This window comes from Pieris brassicae, chromosome 4 (genome assembly GCF_905147105.1).
Source record: "Pieris brassicae chromosome 4, ilPieBrab1.1, whole genome shotgun sequence".
In the NCBI taxonomy this organism is placed as follows: domain Eukaryota; kingdom Metazoa; phylum Arthropoda; class Insecta; order Lepidoptera; family Pieridae; genus Pieris; species Pieris brassicae.
In genome coordinates, this window is record NC_059668.1 from 11,907,919 (window position 1) to 11,934,901 (window position 26,983).

At 34.0% G+C, this 26,983-nt stretch overlaps 1 protein-coding gene across 2 annotated transcripts in view; it reads left to right on the top strand.

Annotated features, from left to right (window-relative positions):
- Positions 1-356: 356 nt before the first annotated feature.
- Positions 357-26,983, top strand: part of LOC123708927 — a 35,345-nt gene continuing 8,718 nt past the window's right edge. For both annotated transcript variants that reach the window (XM_045659945.1, XM_045659946.1), the window contains exons 1-5: positions 357-502; positions 5,927-6,075; positions 20,126-20,279; positions 20,586-20,777; positions 25,711-25,855. In XM_045659945.1, the coding sequence (XP_045515901.1) occupies positions 5,937-6,075; positions 20,126-20,279; positions 20,586-20,777; positions 25,711-25,855 (630 nt within the window). In that variant the 5' untranslated portion in view covers positions 357-502; positions 5,927-5,936. The remainder of the gene's footprint in view (positions 503-5,926; positions 6,076-20,125; positions 20,280-20,585; positions 20,778-25,710; positions 25,856-26,983) is intronic.

The following is a 26,983-nucleotide window of genomic DNA, read 5'->3' on the forward strand; positions in this document are numbered from 1 at the left end:
AAACCCTTTTAGGTCTAGGGGTCTATATCCTTTACTATAATACGTTACAAAAAGTATAAATACAGTTACAATAAAACTATCTTAAACTTTTTATCTTAATATTTACGCGTGGGTACTTTAATGATGTCAGAAATAAATCCTTTAGCCTTTAAGCCCAATTCAAATACAGTACATAATATCATCTAGGATAATTTAATTTGGATCTAAACCTGTAAATCGAATTATGCAAAGGCACTGGCACGATATATGATGGTGATAAATTGCATTTTATTTTGATACGCTATACCTTACTATTTGTTAGAGGTAACATTTATTTAATGAAATGTCGAAGCGCGCGCGGTTCAGTGACTCGGAGGCTTCCTAGCACTACGCAAGGTTGCTTTTGAATATTCCGCGTTTGACTTTTCGATTTAAAGTCCAAATATTTATGCTTATCCATTAAGTATTCACAGATTAAAAAATCTGTGATTTAATGGAATTGGATTTTTTTAGTTTTTGTTAGGTAAGTTATTTTTTGACTTGTTAGGCAAATTTCATTTATGATAAACCGAATGAATAAATAAATAGCCGGCATAAAACCGAGTTGCGGACCGACATAAAGTTTTTAAGTACGTATATAACGTATTCTCAAAACAAATTAAACGTTTTAGGTATGGCTAGATTTAAATTTAGATGTGATAGATTTCATAATCAAAACTTAATCATGTATAAATTATTAATATAATGTTCTTCTATGCACAGATTAGCACAAGTGTGAGTTTAATAAGCTTAAAACTAGTTAATACATATTTACGTCTTATATTATATTATATTTATTGAACTTAAAAAAAACTTGTATTTGACTCAATTTTAATTTTATCAATTCATCTCTTGAAACAGGTTTACAAATATTACAAAGACATGATATCACAAGATGTATGTCCGTTCTCTTTATCAAATCAAAAAAATACTTAATATCTATACTGCAATATATTAAATTATTTTTGATAATAACTTGTATAATATACACATTTACAATAGTGGTAGTACTTTTAGTGACATCACATTTCTGTATATTTTGTTAGTTTCAATTCACACGCTGCCGATTTTAGTCTTAAATCTGCGGGTTTCCTCAATAATTTTTCTTTCGCCGTGTGATCAAGTATTTATTACTTACATAGTAAAATCTAAGCGACAGAGATGTCGAACGCAGGACCTTAAGGTTGAGGCTCGCTCGCTTAGCTGAGAAAACACTGATACAATAATATGTCTAAGTAAGAGACCATCAAGGCAGGTTTTTTCGATTACCTTCTTATAACTACAATAATTAGTTATGGTTTATTAGTTTATAATGTCATGTCAAAAGACATAATTACGATATCTAAGTGATCAATTATATTACTTAACAACGACGATCGTTATTACAGAATGTAATCTTAAAAATAATTGTTTACTTGAGAAATATGCTAAATAGTCTAACGAATATTTCTTAGGAGACCTCGCAAATAAAATAAAAACAAAACTATAAGTTATATTCTAGTGTTGGAGGTTTCCAATTTTGAGGGGACTGAGCTCTAGAGCTTTTAAAATAGCCCCTCATCTCTAGAGATCTCTAGAGATGAGGGGCTATTTTAAAACACTTTCTTTAATTCACAATAATTTAGAGAAGTGCTAACAAATATCAGAAAACAATCTTTTATAATATAAAATTTAAACAGGTATTCCAATATCCTAAACTAGAACTTTTTCTTTACATATGACAAGTGTTGCCTGCCATTATTAAATAACTTATTTACATATTCAAACTCCAAAATTAAGTCAAATCCAGTATATCCAAATAAGTTAACTCAACGATTGTTACAATTATTTGTATTTTGTTAGATTATTAATAAAAGAAATTGTAAATGTTTGATACTACCGTAAACTTAATACCTGTTTGATATCCAGGAGTCATAAGCGTAAGTCTTAATACCTTAAGGAATTGGTTTATTGGTAGTAACCTGTCAAGATCAAGGCGAGAATTTCCGTGCCCGCTGTTATATATATTAATGTATGTACATACAAGCCGCTTTTTCGAAAGAAGTTATTTCACTGGAACAGTGGAGCTCTTCACTCACCTCATTTTTGGAATCTCATGATTTTCTGTTAATTTCATTTGACGTCTTGGTAATTGCAGGGAGTTTGTAGATGAATTACCAAGTTGTTGTCTATGAATAGCATGACAATTGGTACAATTCATTTATAAAAGGTGTTAATTGTCAAAGCTAATATGTACTAAAATATTTACTATTTTATTTGATAAAAACTAGATTGATTATTGAAGGGAAATAACCACATCAAACATATTATGGGGGAAAACATCCCTTGTTTTCTCTCAAAATAGCTAAAACACTTATTTAATGTAGTGTATAAATTGCCTTGCCAATAACCCACTATGAATATTGTGAAAATGATTCTTTTGTAACAAATTGTTTACGATACAACCCATCTCGAACTGGCCAATGGGCTACTTTGAGGTAAGTAATAAGTTTCTTTATTGATATTACACATTAGGTTACGCGTTTTGTTTCGTTTTGTCCATTTAAGAGTTTATATTTACCGTAACTCGACAACTGACAAGCTGTAGTGTTTGTTAAATGTTATATGTTGACATACGACTTAAAAATATTAATTATATCCAGCACGAGACAAGGGATACCTAACTTTATTACCTGGATATATTGATACAATTTTATAAATATCTTAGCTTATCAAAAAGATTATCATTGTCAGCTAAAACGGTTTCTCTCAGCAAATAGTCTAAGGAATTAAATTATTTAAAATGATTTCTTTAATATCTAAGGATTAAAGTAAATATTTTTAATAGATGTATTAAATTTTCAAAATCTTACTTAATTTTTTCTATTCTCTCTATTCCTTCCTGGCATTGTACTAGTTTGGTTTGGCAGCCGTATGTAAGAATGAGTATGGTGCAAGTGTCCCAGACAATTTTCTTTAGGTATAGGGGAAATTTCCCTTTTAAGATTTCCTTCATGGACCAAAACTTTTTCCAGCTCATGTCATCGCAGCTCTACTTCAGCTCTACATAATTAACCTTAAAAAAAATAAAAACTTATTTTTTTAATGTTAATTGTTTACCCAGGTATATGTAGTTTTTTAGATATTCCAGAGGCTTTCCGTTAAGGTATATAAGGTGTTTGGAGTAACCGCGCAGTTTGTCATTATTTTAGTTTTGTTCTGGTTCATTTTAAGGTATACTTTTTCACTTTTTTACACATTGGAGGTTAACCAATGTCAAATATGAAATATTTATTCAGGTTTATTTATGGTACTTCATCGAATACTGCGTGTGAAATAACTAAGCCATGTTTAAATAATTAGGTCTACCATAAAACTTTAAATAATCATTTGCTTGTTTATGATCGAATATGTATTTTAAGATATTTTACTTAGACACACAAAAGTATGCCATATAGTATTTTGTTTAAACTTACACTAAGATACTACGCTTACGTTAATCCCAATCAAACTAAATATGATAATTTACATCGTTTATGTGTTTTATGCAAGTTTTTATGATTTTCCTTAACTATACAATAATTAAATTGCTACGCAATATTATTGTGCCAATACAGATGCGACCTAACACTATTTATAGTTTAAACAGATAACCATTGTATTGTTTTTTGTTAAAATAGCTTTTACACATTAAGAAAAACACTTTTTGAATTAAAGATTAATTAGCTATTTATTATTTTTATTTTTTTCCGACGTTTCGCGTACTTTTCAGTGTGCGTCAATGTGGGTCACGGTGACTGAAGACGAAAGGTGTTAAATGTCAAAAGTATCACAGCTGCATAGAAAGTTGTTTTATTGCCCCGAAGTTGGTATACCCGAACACAGATGAAACAATTATTATAAAAATACTAATATTTTACTATGACACTTCTCGAGGACATTCTTGATAATATTGTCCAGGTAGAAACCTATTCTCGTTTGTTTTAGTCTTCTCTCTGCTGGAAAATCATCAAAAACACATCGAGAAGTTGTTCTGTGATAAAAATGATAAATTTATTGCTATAAATAATCAGAATGTATGCCGTTGTTCATCTATTTATACGACACTACGTTCATTTATATAGCAGCAAATATTCAAGGTTTTGTCAATACCAATTAATTTCTTCTTTTAAAAATAAGTGAATTCTAATAAAAAAGCGAATGTAACTAATTGGTCGTTTCGTGCGTACAGTTTCTTCGCCATTTATATACATATCTTTTTTAAGTGTTTAGTGTTTAGATCGTTTGTTTCTTGAAATAGTGGTTTGAATTGCTAAAAATAACTAACTCAATTGCGACTAAATCACGAAATCACCAAGCAAAGAGCAACTTTTAATTAGACAAAAAGAATTACTACACTGCTGAATTTAAATCACATGAGATGTCAAATCATTATCAGAATACCAAATGCCTAAAATTTTTGGGCGTAATGTTTTGAGTTTTGAAGTTGAACTACGAACCAATTACGTTCCAAATTCCACTCGAGCGGCGCTTTTGGTGCGGTTATTTTTTTACAGAATGCCAAATCGTAAAATGACTCCTTCGCGAGTGATTTGAGGGTGAGAGTTTGAAAAGTGAGTTACAGAATCGCAAGGCTGCTTTCATCGTTTAGTAATTTATGTTCATACCCAAAAATCCGGAAGTCTTGGATTTGATTCTTAATAGTTGTTTTATAGACGCAGAAAGCTGATTGATTTGAATTATAAAATGGGGTTACCAAATAAATATATATTCTATAGAATCTAAGTAAATTAGGTAATTTTCCATCAAAATTTAAGCCATGACTTTCACGAACTATAATTTAACATCGATGCAGCACTATAATCCTTGAGATGTTTATCGAATTTGAAAACTAGATTCATTTTCCTTAAACCATACAATGTTATGTATGAAGCAAACCATTTGAAGAAGATATTATGACTTAATCAACCATAATGCTGTTTCACATACATGCTAAATCTAAAGTAAAGAAAAGTAAATATGCCTAAAGAAGTATAATATTTAGTTCCTATCTATAAGTGATGTCTATCGATAAACGGTTATGTATTTATTACAACTTGTATATCGACAAAGGCTTCCTCAAAATTTATCCGACTTACGAATATTATATTATATATTATATATATATTACGAATATATCGACTTACGTACCTTCGAGAAAAGAACATACCACCTCAAAAGAAAGACAGACACCTGTGGCCTTACGGCATTCCAAATCTCTACGGTATGATGTGTTTGACTCTGAAAATATTTTTTTCGAAAAAGTTAGTAGCGTGCTAAAGTTAAACATAACAACCAACCTTATCAAATCTAAAATATTATTTTTTCAAAAGATTGAAATTGAAGAATCAGAAATTAAATGTGACAAACAGTTTTAAAATATTGCCATATTTTTTATTATCTTCAGAATTGGAAAATTTAAAATAGTAACACACAAAGACATAATAATTTTGTAATTAAGACAAGATAATTAGAAAGCACCTAATTACCTCATATATATATATGAGGTAATCAATCAATATATATATATATATATATTGATTTTGACTAGTTCTAGTCCGATTTTGTTTAGGTAATAGATAATATTTAGTAAGCGTGGCCAAGACTGCATAAATAGTACTGGTGTCTGCATGATGATAATGTAAAATTTATTGTAAACAGTAGTTAAATCTTTTGGATATTCCATTGGAATTGGTTAATTTCCGGTAAGCACAGACAAAAATTATTTCTTATATACAAATTACGAAAACGCTAATTTTTTTTAGCGATGCCTTAAAACTGTACGACTTTATAATAGGCGTATTTGTTTCAATAAAAGGATATTGATGTTGAAAAGAAAGTACGAAATAGACGTGACTTATAATTAGTATATTATTCTAAATAATTTTAGATGTCACCGAATGGCGCAGATATTGCCGAACGAACCGCTTATAAAAGTTGAAAAGCCTGTTACTATCCAGAAGCCCGAGAAATCAGAGCACATTGAAGAGGATAATGACGTCACAAAATGTGATTGCCAGAAAGTGGGATTGCGAGCAGGTATGTACCAATTTCAGCATATTCAATTATAAGGTTTATAAGGGTTCCGATTGTTATTTCTGTGTAAAACCGAAATTGAATTAGAATTTTCTTGTAAATGCCTCTTCTAATATTTTGTTGTGTTTTTTTAATACGCAATTAGTTGACGAGTAAAAGTAGTTTTGTATCTCATATTTTAGTAATGACCTTGAAGTCGCGACATTACAATTGATGACTCGTATACCGGTTTTAAATGTATCGAAGTAAATTATTATAATAAAGTTATGGAGATTTTAAATTAGGGATAATATATTTAAAGAAATTGCCGTTTGTTCCTCTTCCACTTCCTCCAACCTAAAGGAATGTTCCTTGTCCTGTCTTAGTCCTAACCATTGTCTGGCCGACCCGAATGAATATAAAAAACATACGAAATGTATGCTTTCCGTATCAATCACAAGGTCAGTCACTCAAGGTGACTGGTGAAATACAGGTAATATTATTCAAACTAATTACTAAATTGTTTATCAGCATTTGAAGTAACACATTTATTTCATGTGAATGCGAAAATTATAGTTAATAATTCTAACGCCAAATAATCAAATCGTGATACATCTAGTGAATTATTTTATTTGTATTAAGTAGGAAGACAAGAAATGACTAAGCCTGCTCATTCCAATGTTCCCAGTGTGGATTCGTTGTGGGTAGGCGCAACGTCAACATCCAGTCCTCATTAATTAATTAATTAAAATAGTATTTATAGAAGATACGGAATAAAAAGTAAATAACAAACATAAGTAGTGAAATATAAATCACAGGAAATAATATTTTCTTCCTCGGAACTGGAAATAAACCGAAAATTTATGTTTAAAAAATTTTTAACAAATTTTCTACCTCATTTTCGTAAATATCAAAGGAACTAAAAGTTCGTGAACTTACTATTATAGTGCAAGTGTCATAGAAGAAAGAATTTCACTATAAAATCCTTGGAATTTGGACTCGATGTGAAGAAAAGTGTGTACGTGACCTGCGCGACTTTGTACTGTTATGTACTTGAAGGAGCATTTATTGTCGTACAATTTCGGAAACTAGAAACAAAAGTATTTTACCGTGCACATTTCATTTTATAAAAATAATGGATTTTACCGAACAAACAAAGGCGAATGTACTTCCACAGAGCTAAGAAGAAAGAGTAAACTGTACCAACCACACCTCCAGGACGACGGGAATCGGCACAGACAACGGCGGTCCAAAGCGCAGCAGCTTCGACGAGCCTTTTCCGACATATATATAATAACTTATGACTGTGTTATATTAGACCTTTTTAGCAAATTTAATTGTGATTTGGTTTAAGTTTTATATAATTGTAACTTTATTTTTGACAGGGACACGGCCACTACCTTATTGGGAGGAGGCTCTAGTGTTAATTTAAATTATTGACTGTCTAACATCACCCCTTTTGGAAATAGACATTAGATTTTAAGACCTCTTAAATATTTTTATATACTGATTATAATTTGATTGACTATATAAACCCGTCTTATTGGACGGAACTGTATATTATTAACATTAATATAAGACCTGCACGACTGTAGCAAGATTGAAAACATGTTTGGGTTGCGCACACCGACAAAACCACACCCCGCGACCACCTTGGACGCTAATAAACAAGATAAGGTTAGTGCGCAGACATCCGTAGTGGCCGCCGGTGTCAGGCAGAGCATTGATCAGTGGGAGGGGGTAACACATGAGGAAAAGAAGGCCAGAACCTACACAAATGCAAAAACATATAGAAGCAAAACTGCTGAGGCAACAGCCGTTCAACAAAGTGCCCTCCTTCAACTGGACGCTGCTCGTACTTTAAAGGGCGAAATTAAAATAGCTGTGACAACTGCTATAAAACGACTGTGTGAGCTAGTCTAAGAAGCAGAGGCCCAGTCAAGGGGGGGAAACGAGAAAAAGAAAGACAAAGAGAACGAGGAAGAAGCAGGCAAAGACAATGATAAAATAGATAACACACGACAGGTGTTCAATCAAACGAGATGCAGGAGCAGCTGATAAGACTAGAGAAGGAGACTAAAAAGTTAGAAGAAATTACCAAGCTACTTCAAGAAAATATTAGTGAACAAAATGGAAGGGAAAAGAGACTAGAAGAAAAAATAGAAGAACAGGCAACAGTGGTGAGACAAGCGTTGGAGGAGAGACGAACCTATGCTAAGGTGGTAACGAGCGGAGGAGAAAGAAGAGAAAGGCCACCCAACGCAAAACGTGGTGTTAACATGGAGAACAGACGTGTAGAGCTGCACTCCATGATAATAGCACCACGAAATGAAAAGGAAACGGGAGACCAAGTAATAAATAGAATTAGGGAAGCCGCAAATGTTAAAGAGGGAGGCATTCGAGTGGATTAGAAAGATCAAAAATGGAAAAGTAATAATTGGATGTAGAAGAAAAGGAGAGACTCAAGCAAAACTTACAGAGTCAAAATGAGTACCTGGAAGTAAAAGAAGTAGAAAACAAAGACCCACTAATCGTCCTAAAGAATTTGCTGAATTACAATACAGAAGAGGACATAAAGCAGGCAATACGAACACAAAACAGGAAAATAGTAGAACACATACGAGAAGAAGACTGGAGGATGACCGAAAAATACCGTCGGAGAGCGAGGAACCCACATGAGGGTCATGTCATCCTTCAAGTCTCACCAAAATTATGGCAATATTTGACTAGCGCTGGAAAAGTGCATGTGGACCTACAAAGAGTGTGGGTTGGCGGTCGGTCCCCCCTGGTGCAGTGTATGAAATGTCTGGGCTATGGCCATGGGCGCAAGCACTGCAAGGAAGAGGACGATCTGGTCTGTGCCTGTGCCCACTGCGGAGGAACCCACATGCGAGTGAAGCCACCCAAGTCACAAGAGTTCTTTTTAAAAGAAACAATAAGGATCTTATTCTTGAGAATCCTGATACCTCTCATAAGATAAACAACTTCGAGTAATGACACCTTGGAATACAACAATAAGTCATTAAGTATAATGGAACATCAGCACTTTCTGTAAATGACACCAGTGACCACCGGCATCTTACCCCGCAGACGTCGCATCCTCAATATATAAGCAGGAGACTCGCGACAGAGATTCATTTACGTCACTACCTAGCATTAAGCTCTAGTTAATTTTAAATACTTTTGTATAATTTATAAATAAAAAGTGTAATTTTTAAATAAAGTTTTTTTTAAATATCTCACTAGCTGAGATATTTTGACTGGCGCCCAACGTGGGGCCCAGCAACGTAATTTCTCGCCGCATATTAATTTTGTTATAAAAACGCGATCATCGATCCAGTTTATTTCAACGGCCAAGAAGTTACGAAGTTTTCTCAAAAACAAAACGCTGGGAATCACAGAAATAAATAAGTCAAAATATCAAGAGGAAAAGTGAAGAAGGACATGTTCCGGGAGCTGCTACAAGGTCTTCTGTGTGAGTACCTTTGCATTTTAAATCCCGTCAAAATTCCTTTCTTTCTCAAACCTCCGACTTTTGTATATAATAGAGTAAGTGTTAAGGATAGTGGTGTGAATCACCCTCCTTCTGGTAGTGAGGGAAATTCTAGCTTGTTCCGTAGTGTACAAAGTTCATTAGATAGTTTAGGATCAAATATAAAAAGGGAATTAAAAATGGATCCCAAAACTTTATTAGTTTACGTCCCATCATATAATGGAGATGCTAATACACTATATAATTATTTAAATAGTGCAAAACAATGGCTAATGCTTGTGGGAGGTGAGTCCCCAGAAAATACTATGTTATTAATTAGTAAATTAGAGGGCAAAGCGTCCCAATGTGTGAGTATGATGGACCATGAATTTAAATGGGGAAATATAGAAGAAATTTTAAAAAGTGAATGTGGAGATAATCGTGAATTTAACACATTATTGATAGAAATTATAAATTTAAAAAGAAAGAAATTTAATTTTTGAATTAAAACAAAAATTATTTTTTATTAAAAGTAAGTTAATGGATACTTATAAAGATAGGAGTAGGGTAGAGGACATGATGATACCATATATCAATGTAGCGCAAAATACGTTACGCAATAATCTGCCATACCACGATCAAAATTATGTTACAAATTGTAGTTTTTCGGAAACAGTAATACTCGGGGTATTGCATTTAGAGGCTGAAGGTAGATTTGACAATATAAAACAAAAATTTTCGCAAATTTTACCTCCACCGAAAATTATACAACAAAACTATGTAAGACCAAATTATCCGGTATATAATACGGTAGGTCCTAGTAATCAGTATCCACGTTCGTATAACGTACCACAAAACAACAGTAGACATATTTATCCACCGACACAGAGGTCAATTAATCAAAGAATACAAACGTAGACCACATTATACTTGGACACCGAATCCAAATAATGTATTTGCTAGACCCAAACATGAATATTTCAAGGGTCAACAACAAAAAAATTCTCCTCAAAGGTATCAACAAAATCGGTTACAGAATGAAACAACTGATGTGTCAATGCGTACTGCACCTCACATTAGACCAGATCAAATTAATTTAGGGAAAGGCATGGTAGCGGAAGAAGTGTACTTCCGTGATGAAAATATAGGTGACGGTGAATATTTTGAATATCCTCACGAATACAAGCAGTATAGTGATGAGAAATTTATAGACGAATCGTCACAAGATATAGCTTATAATGAGGAAAATTTTCAGTCGAAAGAAAAGTCGATAAAAGGGTCATAGAATTTAATCATGTTAAATCATATTTACCTTATTTTGAAACAAATAATCCGAAGTTAAAAATTTTGATAGATACAGGTAGTCAACGTTCATTTATTACAAAAAAAGCTGCGGAAAATTTTAATGAATATTATAAATTAGAAAAGTTCACGGTACGGACTTCCCATGGTGTAACACATCATGATGGTTTAATAGAAACATCTTTTTGGAAAAAATATTTTGGTAATGAAGATAAGGGTAGTATGAAATTTTATATTTTTGACTTTAGTGATAAATATGATATTTTAATGGGCACTGATATGTTAGAGTAGATTGAAGCATTAATTGATTTAAGGGAAAGAAAATTAATTTTACCAGAAAATGAAATATTGATTTTTCATATGTCTGATGAGAACTCATTAAACATTAAAGACTTATGTAAAACGTATAGAGATTTGTTTACTGAAGACGTAACAAATAGCGCGACAACTTCAATACGTCATAAGATTAATTTAATAAACGAAGAGCCTATTTACCAACGACCATTTAGGTTACCACAAACTCAGCAACAAGAAGTTGATAGACAGGTTCATAAAATGTTAGACAAAAATATAATTCGACCATCTGAATCTCCATGGTCATCTCCTGTTCATTTAATTCCAAAAAAAATTGATCAATCAGGTATTAGGAAATGGAGAATGGTAATAGATTATAGACGATTAAATGAAGGAACTAAGTCTGATAAATTTCCTTTACCAAATATAGAAGAATTATTTTCAAAATTACAAGGCAATAATTATTTTACAACATTAGATTTGACTTCAGGATACCACCAGATATTAATGGAAAATAGTTCAATTGAAAAAACTGCGTTTAGTACACCTATCGGTCATTATGAGTTTCTTAGAATGCCATTTGGTTTAAAGAATGCACCTGCAACATTTCAGCGAATGATGAATAATGCATTAAAAAATGAGATTTCGCACAATATTTGTTTAGTATATTTAGATGACATTATAATTTATTCAAAAAATAAACAGGACCATATTAATAGATTACAACAAGTTTTCGAAGCTTTGCGAAAAGTTAATTTAAAGTTAAATCAAAACAAGTGTGTTTTTATGAAGGAAGAAATTGAATTCTTAGGTCATGTTTTAAATAAAGATGGTTTAAAACCAAACCAATCTAAAATTGAAGTTATTCAAAATTTTCCGATACCAAAAACATTAAAACAAGTTAGAGGATTTTTAGGATTAATAGGATATTACAGAAAATTTGTTCCTAATTTAAGTAAAATTATAAAAAGCCTTACGGAGGTTACTAAGAAAAATGTTGTTATAGATATTACAGACAAAAAATATATAGAAGCCTTTGAAAATTGTAAACATTTATTGAGTAATACGCCTATTCTCGCTTTTCCAGATTTTAATTAAACTTTTGTAGTAACTACAGACGCCTCAGATATGGCATTAGGAGCTGTATTAAGTCAGGATAGTCATCCGATAGCCTATGCATCGCGAACGCTTAGTGAAACTAAACAAAAATATAATACAACGGAAAAAGAATTATTAGGCATTTTATGGGCGGTAACACATTTTAGACCTTACATTTACGGTAGGAAATTCATATTAAGAACAGATCATAAAGCCTTAATTTGGTTATCAAAATTAAAAGAACCAAATCAAAGATTAACTCGTTGGAAATTGAAATTACAAGATTATGATTATAAAATAGAGCATGTTAAAGGTAAAGAAAATTATGTAGCTGATGCTTTAAGTAGGATACAATTACATCACACAAGTGAAGACTCATTAGCTGTACAGTATGACAACGACAATAGGTCATTAAATAATACACCAGTAAATACAGATACTAATTCTTGGATGTCAGATAAGGACAATAAGTCATCAGGTAACACAATACACTCGTGTCAAGAGAACAGTGAGGGGGCATACTGATTATTAACAGTTATCCACCTAAACGATTAAGACGTGTAGTGTTTGAAGCTGCTCCATATAAAAAGGCGAATTATGAAAGAGGTATGTGGTATTTTTACATTCCACCAAGTAATGAAGAACAAATTATTAAGGAATTTATGTTAGAATATTTAAGTAAAGATAAATATGCTTTTATTATACCTAATGAAGAATTATATCAGAAAGTAACAGAAGTTTATAGAAAATATTTTGATCACAGTAAATTTAAGCCAGTTAGGTATACAAGAAATTTAATTGAAATAGATAATAGGGAGGAACAATTAATATTGATTAAAGAATATCACTTGTTTGAAAATAGGCGTGCTGGTATAGAAAGTGTGTATAAACAACTACGAGATAAGTATTATTGAGAAAATATGCGTAAACAAATAAAGAAATTTATTTTAAATTGTGAAACATGTAAAAAAGAAAAATATAACAGACATCCTAATGTCTTTATCTTTAGATACCGAGACTCCATATGAGCCTATGGATATATGGCACATTGATTTCATGTCTTTAGAAGGACAATGATACCTCACCGTAATAGATAAATTTTCAAAGTACGCTATAATTAAGCCTTCTGAAAAGAGTAGAGTTTACGATACGATAACCGAAATTTTTGCATTAATAGGTACACCTAATAAAATAATTCATGATGGTGAACAATCATTTTGTAGTATTATTATACAAGAACTTTTTAAAACATATAACACTATAGATCACACAACCACAGCTCAACATCATAAATCCAACTCGGATGTAGAGAGACTACATAATACGATACAAGAATTATATCGATTACAAAGGGAATCAGATCTAGATAAAAACCAAAAAAAATATTTAATAACGCACTCTTATAATAATACAGTGCATAGTTCTATAAATATGACGCCATTTAAAGTTCATTTTGGAAGAAAGGCAAAATTACGTAGTTTCGATAATCTTAAAGTAATTATACAGAATTATACAGCTCAACAGCGAGATTTTTCAAAAAAATTAAATAAAAATGTCCATGAGTTGTTACAACAAGGAAAAAAGGTTAGAAATGAAAGAATTAATAAAAAAATCAAAAACCCTAAGGTGTATAAAATAGGTGATATAGCTTATTTAAAAAATAGTATGGCAGATCGACATAAAACTAAACCTAGATTTTTAGGTCCGTTTACAATAATTGATATAGAACCTCACAATAAGTATAAATTAAATAATGGTCGATCATATCATGTTGAAGAACTAAATATTGTTCCAGACTCATCTTCTTCGTCACAGCATTCAAGTTTAGAAAGTTAACTCCTTCGTAAAATGTAATTTTAATAGAATCCAAACCAACTCGATTACTAGAAGGACGGTGGGCAATTATTCATAAATTAGATATTAAACCTATAAGATATAACTTAGATAGTATTGAAAATTCTATGAAAAATGCTCTCACTAGATTTAAATCTGAGGAAGTTAAACATATATATCAGAGGATTAATATTATTTTAGAACATGTCAAAGAAATTTGTAAACATTTAAATATACAAAGTAATAATCGTGTTAAGCGAGGGTTAATTAATGGATTGGGATCTGTAATCAAATCCATTACAGGTAATCTAGATCAAAATGATTTAGATAATATTCAAAAAGATTTAGAAACATTACGAGTAGCATACAATAAGCAACTATCTGAGTATAATAAACAAATTGCTAATATTACCTTGATCCAGCAGCAAATTAATCAACAATTTCAAGGAGTATTTAATTCAAAAATACAACAAAAAGTAGCAATTTCTTTATTATTACAGGCTCAAACTTTACAAGATGTATCCGAGAGACTTAGTACTGCGATTACGTTTGCAGAACATAATATGTTTCATTATAGCATTTTACAATCTCATATTTTACAAGATACTATAAAGAATATACCAAAAGAAGTAATGTTGTCTAACAATATAAATGATATAGAATCTTTCATTACAGTAAATAGTCGAATTTTAAATCAGATAATATATATTGTTATTAATATACCGTTAGTTAAAGTTCAAATTTATAAGTCGAGAAAAATTGTACCTATTATCCAAAATTATCCTTCCTGTACCTATCCTATAATGCAAAAGGTTACTTTAGCATATAATGAGGAAGAAATCTACGAAGTAGAAGACTGTCGTAATTTAGATTTTCTAATATGCAAAGGAAGTCTAATAAAGATGAACACCTGTGAATCGGAAATATTAAACAAGAAGGAAAGTGACAAGTGTCAAGCTGTTCCAATAAGATGTCCAGTTCAGGAAGTATTTCAGATTTCACCAAAAGCTATCTACATGTTTTTTAATAAAACCACAGAAGTACGTGCAAATTGTAATAATTACCAAGAAACTATATGGACAAGAGGATCGAACATTTTATATGGAGAAAATTGTGAACTTAATGTCTTTGGTATTAAAATGTTCAAAGGATAAAATAATAATTGCAAATATTGATACTCCAATTATAGAAACTGCATCAGAAATAGACATTACGTATGACGCTACAAAGATAAAATCTAAATTGAAACAATTAAGAACCATAGATTCTTTCAGTGAACACAGACAACACGAAATAATTCAATATGGTTGGATTAGTATTATAACGATAATAATTGCTGTTATAATTTTTGTTAAAATTCTCAGATCCAAGGTTTGGAAACCCAGGACTTCGAATTTGGAAGGGGAGAGTGAAGCCACCCAAGTCACAAGAGTTCTTTTTAAAAGAAACAATAAGGATCTTATTCTTGAGAATCCTGATACCTCTCATAAAGATAAACAACCTCGAGTCCTATGTCTACTTGGAATGCAACAATAAGTCATTAAGTATAATGGAACATCAGCACATTCTGTAAATGACACCAGTGACCACCGGCATCTTACCCCGCAGACGTCGCATCCTCAATATATAAGCAGGAGACTCGCGACAGAGATTCATTCACGTCACTACCTAGCATTAAGCTCTAGTTAATTTTAAATACTTTTGTATAATTTATAAATAAAGTTTTTTTTTAAATATCTCATTAGCTGAGATATTTTGACTTGCGGGAGAAGTGTCCCTAATATAAAGCAGCTGAAAACCCCACCTGTATAAACTGCAAAGGGGGGGGGTTTGAGAGACAAGACCACGGAGCCTTCGACGTGCAATGTCCAGTAAGGAAGAGGTGGGATAGCCTTGCCAGAAGCAGAGTAGCTTATTGCTAAGGGCCAGCCAACGGTAAAAGCGATAAAAATAGTGCATATTAACCTGCAAAGGAAAACTTATTTACGAGGCACAATTGAGGAAAATTACAGTCGCTCTAGTACAGGAGCCATACATTGGAGCTCGGGTAGGGTGAATGACTACAGGGTGTGCAGTGCCAGAATCCTCCGGTGGGTAAAGTAATAAAGGCAGCAGTGTTGATTTTTGACGAAGATATTGGTATTACCCAATACCCCACACTAACAACAACTAATATAGTGCCTATCAAACTGAAGACCACGGCACAAACTGGCATTGCAGTGATCTCATACTACATGGAACCAGACCCAGCCGATATAGAACCCTATCTAAAGCACCTGGAAACGACGGTGAATGAGCTCAAGAGTAGAATAGTTCTAGGCGGTGATGCAAACGCCAAAAGTCCGTGGTGCGGAAGCCCGAAAATAGACGATAGAGGACAAGCCTTCGGAAGTCTGGTAACTGAGCTTGGCCTGCACATACTGAATGATGGGCAGCAACCAACATTTGAGGTTATAAGGAGAGGAACCAGAATAGTCAGCCACTTAAACGTAACAGTGTGTACCAGCGACCTATTAGGAAAGATCGAAGATTGGGAAGTAGACATAGGAATGGTTTCATCGGATCACAATGTCATATTATTCAAAATTAATGCAAAAATGCGTCAAGGAATCCAGAGAAAGAGTTAAACAAAAATTTACAATAGTAAAAAAGCTGATTGGGTAAAATTTGAGGAAGAAATGTTAGTAAATATAGAAAATTCTCAATTAACAGAAGACGTCGTAAGGAAGATAAACAAAATTGAAGAATTGGAACAAATAGTAGAAAAGTTCACAGATGTAGTAATCAAATCAAGTGAAACAGCAATTCCAAAAATTAAAACCGGGAAGAAACCAAAAATGGCTTGGTGGACCGAAGAACTGCAACTGCTCAAGAAATAGGTTGAGACTAGAAAGAGAAGGATAAGATGTGCACGTCCACAGCACGAAGAAGGCAAGAAGTCGTAGGTGAATACCTTGCATCAAAACAAGAGTATGAAAACCGGATCAAACAAGCCCAAACTGAGAGTTGGCAGAAGTTCTGCGAGAAACAGGAAAGAGAGACGATGTGGGAAGGTATATATAGATAAGAGGGACAGAGATCAGAGTCCAGGATATACCACTTTGCAGGGATGGTAGATACGTTAGCGAAAGGGAGTCAGTGGAGACCTTGGCAAGAACTTTCTTCCCGGAAGACACAAGTGAGGATGAAACTGAAGACCACAAATTGATAAGAAAAAGAGCAAACACAGTAAACAAAGAGGGACATAACTTAGTCTATGATACCCCTTTCACAATGACTGAACTTGAAACGGCCGCTCTCAGTTTCAACCCTAGAAAAGCCCCCGGAGAAGATGGCATAACGGCGGACATAAGTTGGCATGAGATAAACGCGGCGCCTAACTTATTCCTCACCGTCCTAAACAAATGCCTGGAGCTAGGGTACTTCCCCAAATTGTGGAAAATTGCTACAATAATTGTATTGCGCAAACCGGGTAAGACCGATTATACAAACCCGAAGTCTTATAGACCCATAGGCTTACTACCTTTTCTAGGAAAAGTATACGAAAAGATGCTAATCGCTCGGTAAAGTAAAGTGGCATCTAGTCCCGAAAACCTCGAAAATACGGGTTCATGCCCCAGTGGAGCACTGAGGATGCCCTATATGACGCAGTCACTCATATACGCGCAAAGCTGAAACAAAATAAGATACTAACCATCGTATCACTCGATATAGAGTGCGCCTTTGACAGCGCTTGGTGGCCGCAAATTAGAGTCCTGGCAGAAGAACAATGCCCATTAAAACTAAGGAAAGTAATGGATAGTTACTTACATGAAAGACAAATAAAATTAACCTACGCTGGACACACGGTTGAAAAAGTAACTAACAAAGGCTGCGTTCAGGGTTCAATGAGGGACCAACAATGTGGAATCTAATATTGGACCCGCTCCTACACTTGCGAAAAGGTGGTGAGTACGTCCAGGCTTTTGCGGATGACATCGTTTTGATAGCGGAAGGAGAGACCGGTAGTGAGATCCAGCAGAAACTCAACCTAACATTGAACCGGATACATAGATGGGGTATCCTAAACAAACTAAAATTTGCACCACACAAGACCAAGGCCATGTGGGTGACGCGCAAACTTAAGTATGACACCCCACGACTAATTATGAATAATGTACCGATACAGATGGATAACCACATCCGAATTCTCGGAGTTGATCTGGATGCTAGACTCACATTCAACACATGTGGAGAGGGTATGCCGGAAAGCCATTCAGATATATAAGCAGCTGGCTAAAGCCGCGAAGATCGAATGGGGACTAAACCAGCAAGTTATCGCGACCACGTACACTGCCGCTATTGAACCAATCGTAATGTATGCGGCCGCGGTGTGGGCACCCGCGACAAATAAAATCTGTGTGCGGAAAAAGCTAAGTCATCTGCAAAGGGGCTTTGCCCAAAAAAATTTAAAAACTTACAGGACGACTTCGTTACACGCAGCATCCCTACTGGCCGGGATACTTCCTCTAGACCTCCGTATTCAGGAAGCCGCTGCCTTATACGAGATAAAAAGGGGAGTCAGCTCGGAAATACTGAAGGAGGGCGAAAAATTTGAGAAGAGAGTGCAATTCGTAGATCTCCCACACCCTGCGAAACAAATGAAACATAATTACAAGATGCTCACAAATCCGGAAGAATTCGAAAGACACGGCGGCACACAAATCTATACGGACGGCAGCAAAACAAGTATAGGAGTGGGCGCCGCTTGGACGGAATGGAAAGATGGAATGGAACGAAATGGCAAGAAGATGAAGATGGCGCCCCACTGCACAGTATTTCAAGCCAAATTGACGGCCCTACGATACGCGACTAGCCACATAAATAAAAATAAGCGTGACGCTAAAATATACAGTGACTCTAGGTCAGCACTAGATGCTATTGACGATCTCTCGATCCCCAGGTAGCCGAGATCCGCCGGAGCCTGGAAGAGTGCCGCAAAAGAGGAACTCATGTATGCCTCTTCTGGGTAAAGGCGCACGTTGGTACGCCAGGGAACGAGAGGGCGGACACGTTAGCAAAAGAAGCGGCGGAAAAACTCAGATCAAAACCAGAATACGCCGCCGAAAACATCATATAAGGCAGAGGACTCTAGAAGTATGCAACGAGCGCTACCTGGGGGTTGAAACAGCTGGAACTACAAAATTATTTATCGGCAATGTAAGAACAGCGTATAAGTTAATAAAAGAGAAGCGTTTCACTCCCCAGGTGGCGCAAATTCTTACAGGGCACGGAGCCTTTGCACATTACCTTCATAGGTTTAAAATTAGGACAAGCCCAACATGTGCCTGCAGTAATGAAGAACAAACAGTGGAACATGTGCTTCTACACTGCCCTATATTCGCATCGTCCAGGCACGACCTCGAGCAACAAATGCAGATGACCGTAGACCGTGACTGCCTATAGGACATGTTAATAAAGCACAGACCGTGCCTGGAGCGGTTCTGCGAAAAAATTATTAAATATTTAAAGGAGGCAAACAAAACCGAAAGAGCGGGTCTCGCGGGGAATTGCGCCCCGGCTCGCCCATGAATATTGTAAATAAAAATATAACAGATGCAGCCGGGGCGTATTTCGCGACGCGTAGCCTGCCACTCGCGAATTAGTAGAATTAATTAAATGTATATTGTTTTTATTTTGGAAAAAATGTGGTATAAAAAGTGGACTGGACAATATGGCAGGGGAGTAGAGTGTTATAAATTAATTTAAAAAAAATGTTCCAAGTGTTATAAAAAAGCAATATTTTAATATATATATATAAGATAATACATATTTATATAAGGTACATTAAGAGGAACTTGATTAGTGATTAAGTGTAAAATAAAGAGTGAGAGGAAAATATCCAACACAACGTTGGACACATACGTCTTATGACTTATTCTGATCATAAAACCCAAAAGGGGTTTTTTAATTTAATTATTGTACGTCTGAACAAAATTTAATCAAAAGCGAAATATAATAAATTAACAATATGCAAAAAATGCATATATTTTGTTTTTATATTTCGTAAATGTAACACATGAAATTTCTTTAAAGGTGATGCAGTGTTTGCAAGTGTTGTTGTGGCCCCTTTAGTTGTAGGAGTATGGCGTAGTTCATTGGGCATCATGGAACTACATGCCAAGATGTTTCCGTACGCCCAAAACTTCGTTCTTGGAATTATAATACACTGCTGTTTTTCTATTGCAAAGTAAGAATTAATTGTTTATTTCGCTGTAGCTATATAAGACCCATATCAAAGAGCATCTTTAATACAATAATTGTGAGCTTCATAAGAAAACTTCACTAACAAATCATCCTTTCTCATCAGCGTTTTCTTTTGTTTAAGTCCACGTATTACTTCGGATAAATCGTGCAACATGATTTTATGCTTTATTATAATATGATGGAGACGGAAGTTATGTCTATTATAATGTGCATTTAAAATAAATGAAATACATGTTGAGTGACATATTAATTTACCTAAACGATTTAAATCGAATATTTGATATTTCAGAACTCGCCTATTTTCCCGATCTGTTGACGCATGGGGTCAAGGAAAAGCAGGCCGGTGGCTAAGAGAACGAGTATTATCTCGTTTCTATACATACATATTCATTATGTCCAACGTTATGCACTGGAGAGGTGGTTGGGGCCTTATGGATACTATGGTCGCTGCTATTCTACCCAATGATCAGGATCCTCATAGGTAAATAAAAATTAAATTTAAAAAGTAGTTAGTGATCTAAACTTAATGCTGGCAGATTTTCCTATTTTGGAAACTTATACTTTGAAGGAAGAAAGCACCATTTAGGGCCATCGGTTTTTTCTGTAAATTCTTTGTACATGTAACGCATTCTGCACTATGATCCAATACTCAAGGATACCCACGACTGCTTTCCCAGGTTTTACTGTTTAATGGTTTCAAATAATAATCGTTCGTTTATAATATTAAATTATTTGTGTCAATAATAATTACAATAAAGCTACTTTATTTCCATACTGTTAAAAAATACATGTATGGATTATGGAACCCTTGGGCAAAAGGCCTCCTCCTGAACTTTCCATTTGGATCATTTATTAGCTTCCTCCACCCATTTCTACCCAGAAACCTTAACTATCTCTTCAACCCATCGCTTTTGTGATCTTCCCACTTTTCTTTTTCGAGGAGGTCCCCTGCAGCAGGTGGTTTGAGCCGTTCATATTTTTTTCTGTGCTCCTTGCAATATGGACCGCCCATTTCCATTTTCGCTGAAAGGCGTGGATTGGCGCGTAGGTGACCATTGTTTTCGCCCTAATCTGGTCAATTTGAATTTTGTGGATCTTTTTTTAAAGGATGCTCCGCTTCATTGCTCTCTGGGTACTTACTAGTGACCTTTGACTACACTTTTTACGTGAACGTTTGAGTTAGCCTTGATGCTAGTGCCGATAACAGTATTTTTTAGATGTAAGCAGTAGTTTCCTTTTAAAACGCTTTTTTAATGATCAGTACCTATTCCAAGCTTTTGAGATGAGGGTATCAAACTCTTATTGTCACTTTTTCCTCATTATTATTTTTACTCAAGGATATTTGTAATCTTAAATAGGTATATTCTATTTTATTTCCTCTATCATTAATATTCGACTTTCAGCTGTTGGTATCTTTGTCTTCGTTGTATTCATTTTTAGATCTATAGAACTCGCCTTGTCTAGGGACTAATGTTTCTAATTCTTCCAGGAGTTTCTGCCAAAATTGTGATCTACAAACCTAAGATGACTAAGATGGCGACTGTTAATTTTAAAACCTTTTTGTGACCATACAATATTCCTAAATTGTATCATTTCGAAAGCGACCACGAAAAGTTTATGTAATAGAGGATCACCTTGTCATCTCTATTGCAATTTTCTATTCGATCTTCCCTTTTTTCGAGTCTTACCATACTTTCATTTTTGTTATTGACGTATTTATTACGTGTTATTGATATATTTTGTATGAAGTATATTCTCGCTAAATTAAGAGCGTTCTAAATTGCCTGATGGTCTGATGGACTGAGTGCAAGTCGAAGTGCGAAAACTGAGTCCACCAACCATAGCCTGCTGGTTAATAGTATCAAAAGCTTGATTGTAGTTGTAATTTGAAATCACGTTAATTTTCTATGATCTGTTCTAGGGCTTGTATGTGATCATCTGTACAGAACCTCGAAAACATGCTTTTAAATTTAATAGGAGGCTCAACCGATGTTAAGTCATACCACCTCCCAGGGACACAATATTGCCGGGATGCTTGCATTGCCAGCCTTTTAAGATTTTTTTTTTCAATTGGTTGTGAATTATCAATGAGTTGTGTTATCCGCATTAACATTATATAAGAAAACAGCAGCATACGTGCTAATAGGCCTTTTAGCACGATATCGGACATGTACCATTGTGATGGTACTTCTTCTGTCGTTAATACCCAGTTGAACAGCTAAATTCAAATGGTTTAATATCTAAATATTAAGCCATTAGGTCCAGGCACTTGTAATTTTTTGACTTTCTTATATGTTTGTAAACTTCTCTCTATGGAATTGTTTCAACTATTTTTTTCTATCACATTGATAATGCTTTTGATTGGCGGTACTTGGTCCTGGGCATTTCGACTTTATAAATCTTGATAAAACTTTGTAGCTTGTTTAATAACATCATGTCTTGTTCTGGTTCCTTTTCTGTTGGTACTTTCCAGTTTGTTTATCCATGATTTGTGTGTTTTTAGCTCTTTAAATGCTTTTTTCTACTTCTATATTTATGGAGGTTCTTTAGTATATGGTATAGTATTATGTTACTTCATTTTTTAATTTTTATCCTTGTTTTTTGTTTATGTTTATAAGTTCTGTGGTTCGTTCTCCCAGTATCTTGCTCTTATTTTTATTTTGTTTTGTTTTGCGTTATTGCTTGTGTTGAAGCTTTTCTATATCTATACCACGTTTTATACTTCATAGATCAATGTTTATGTTTTTATGATCGATCGATGTCTATATTATTTCCTGTGATGTACCCAGTCCAGACTTCAGTTTTGTTACAAATGAAAATGCATTTTTTTAACCAACATATTTATTAAAATTTAAAGTCTCAGCAAAAAAAATGTATTAGAAATGGCCACTTTTGGCTTTTATACATGACTTTATTTATATATATCCGGAAGCTTGGTTTCAAGCCAGACTTGGGTAGTTCGTGCCTTGTGGCCAGGTGCAAAATCCTCCTGGAAAATCCACGGTATATTTAAAAAATATATATTGCTGAGAGGTTTCACAACATGATCCACTTTGGCTGAAGTTTTCAATCCTTTCGCCCTACCAAACCATCACCGACGCAGGATGATGACCACGTTGTACCTATTCGACCACTTGAGCAGCTTCTTTAGAACTGTGAGTGTACACTTTATCGTTTTGCTTATTGTAGTGTTCTTCAATCGTAAAATTTTTATTAAATTTAAATCGCGAGAGAAGGCGTATGGATCGATCCATTCTCTTTAAATATTGATTTAGGGCATGTCCTTTATATTAATGATAAGCACCGAGCTTCACGTTTTGTTTTATAATACGCGATAGAGTGCTAGCGAGATTCTTCATTTCTCTCGATTAGATTTTTTCTTCCTTATTTATTCGACGAATTCTGGCTTTAACAGCATTTAAAGCCTTTTTAGTTCTAACAGCACGAGGCCGCTCCGATCTTTTATGTTCTTCGACAGACCAAGGGTTGTTGTATTTGTTGATAGTACGATATACGAACATATGGCTGATACCAAGCATCTGAAGTGTCTGGAATATGACCGACGGCTCCATACCCACATAGTTATTGAAAAGTTTTTATGTAACTGTATTTATATCCGGACTAGTTATTGATAAAATGATTTATTTCTTCTTCTTTTCTTGGAATATATCTTTTGCATGGATGGACGTTTCTTCTTTTAGTTCTGTTGTTGTTAAGGTGAAAGTAGTCTATGGTCAGACGGACGGTCTAATCTCGAAATTAGTGTTATGGTTAGGATGGTTGGTCATAATAATTTCTATTAGATTTTTATCTGGGTTATTTCTATACAAATTACTATAAATATTGTTACGAGCTAGGGGATCGGATATAAAATGCCGTAGATTTCATCAAGGGTTTATTTTTTGATAAATTAATGAGGAATTTATGAGCCCAAATTATTCGTAGAAATGCACTAATTACACACAAAAAGAGTCACTAATTACTTAATTATGCCCACTTCACACAGCACTTTATGGCTTCGGTGTTTATCTCTTGATATCACATTCGAAACTAAACTAACTGGTCGCGCTTCGACTCGCTTATATATCCCTCGGTATAATCTTCTACAATATTCGAGAACTCAATTGCTACTGAGTAGCGATTGCACAATTCTAGAACATCCGTACTCTTTGTTTCTTTCGCTTTGCTCCGTCCTTGTCGTACGGCGTTCTAGAGTGCTCAGCCTTCGACCTCAGGTGCTCAGCCTAGCTTCGAGAAGGTTCCGATCTTCCCTCTCTCTCACGTATCATTTCGTCCTTGACCCACACCTAGAAAATTCGGTCTAGAATATACCTCTATCAAAGGGAGTAGTATAACTAGGTCTGAAAACGCCTGAATACGGGTCTCCTGAAAACTTCACCACTCGACTAGTCATGTTCTGAATAAATGTTTAAGCTTCCTGAAAACTGACATTATGCAAATTACAATTTTCTAATATTTGATTGACCCTGTCCTGAAACGGTCAGAAATCATATTTCAGCAGGCTGAACTATGTGGAAAACTAACATTATGCAAATTACGATTTTCTAATATGTGATTGAGCCTGACCTGAAACGGTCAGAAATCATATTTCAGCCTGCTGAAAAGTTATCTAAGTACTGGAAACATTGTCGAGTCGACCCGTCTTCGTAGCAATATATTTGGTCTTAGTGGGAATGAAAAACGGTGAATATTTATAGTTTGTTAGAGAATATGTAGATAATGAATATTTCTACATGAGGCACGTTTCAGCAATCTTTGAGTATCTTTGCACATCATTAAAAATATTAAAACCTCTTTTATAATATTTTCGTTACAATATATCTCAGACAGCATTCGATGTAATCTCCCAGTCATCGTTTTATCTGACATTTTGAAACTGTATTAAATTTTGATTTTGCTTAAATAATACTAAACGAAATGTACTAACTAATACTGAGCTAGCTAAAAGATATAATAATTTTATAATCGTGTCAATAGTATTTGACATAATTAATTTTTATATATATATATATAAATTAATTATGTCAAAAATAATAAATAATAATTAATAATTATAATAATTAATAAATATAAATTAATTGGATAATAATATATATATATATATATATATATATATATATATATATATATATATATAAGCATTTATTATCCAATTATTTCATGATTAATTTAATACTTTACTGCTACACTTAATAAACAAAATAGTTAACGTAGACTTGTTACGTAGTAATGCAAAGCTTTGTGGTGTATAAATACTATCCCATATCCGTAACCCCAACGTAGCATGGTTACGCGTTCCGTAGCATAATTGTGATGGCCGTAGCCCCAAATATTATAATGAGATATTAATCAATAATTAGTTATTTTTAACCAATTTAATTTTTGTTTCACAGGCCAGTTTTGATAGCGACGTATTTAATAGTATGCATCGTGTTAATCTTAGTTCTTCGCTCCGCACGCAACCTCCTAGGGCCTCCTTACCTCGTAGTCACTGATGGAAAACAACCAACTTACATATTTACTACCAGATTTCAGAAGGTAATTTAATTTATGATCTTCAGTTTTACATAATGTCTATATTTTATAAAATATTACTTTTTCAGATTTTGTTACGAGTGTCTTATTTTATGTTTACAACGTGGTATTAAGTGGTATTTAAAATTATATCTTTTAACAATATTTAGTAATAGGTAAATAAGAAACATACAACTTCCATAATAAACATTAAAATGTAACCTCATCAAATGCCTACTCAAAATAACCTAATTATACAAAGATACTGGTACATATTGTTTAGAAAGTAATAACTTTACGAACGAAAACTATTTGTCCCCCAATCTCTTGTAAGTATATAAACCTAGTCCTAACAACACTTCCCGGGCGTGTTGATTTCTCTGATGATCCTTTACTTGGTTCTGTTCCTCATCACCCGCCTTTAGATATTCTTAGTACTGTTAATAGGTTCACTGTCATGACATCAGCTACTTTCAATAAAATAAATTTCTTTAATGCAGATTATGACTTAATAAATAATGCTATCGATAAGGTCGATTGGGTGACATTACATTGACATTAAGCCACGTCCCATTCTGAGGATGCTGTTACCGTCTTCTACTCAAAAATAAATGCAATTATTGCTGCTTGCGTGCCATTCTCTAAACCTAAATCCCGTAAGTATCCAGTTTGGTTTAGCAGAGGGCTGATTAGAGCTCTTAATCGTAAGAAGAAACTCTGGTGTCGCTGGAAGACCTACAAAGGCTTACTCGACTATCAAGAGTTTTTCTTTATTAAGAGCACGTGTTAAAAATCTTATGAAACTTTGTTATAATCGCTATATAGAAAGGATTGAACTATCGCTTAAATCTATTATCAAACATTTTTGGAAATACACGTCCACTCTAAAACAAAGTAATTTAGGTTACCCTAAACTAATGAAGTATGGCAGCATTTAATCCGACGATCCCAAACAAATAGTTGAGTTATTTTCAAATTATTTTCAGTCAGTATTTGAACTTCAAACTCACTCGAATGGAGACGCTGTGTGCACAGTTGAAGAGAGCCTTTCCAGTGACTCTCAGATCCTTGTGCAAACTTGTATTTCGATGTAGACGAGATCAGCAAGGAACTATATTTGCTTGATCCGAGTAAAGGTCCTGGTCCAGATTA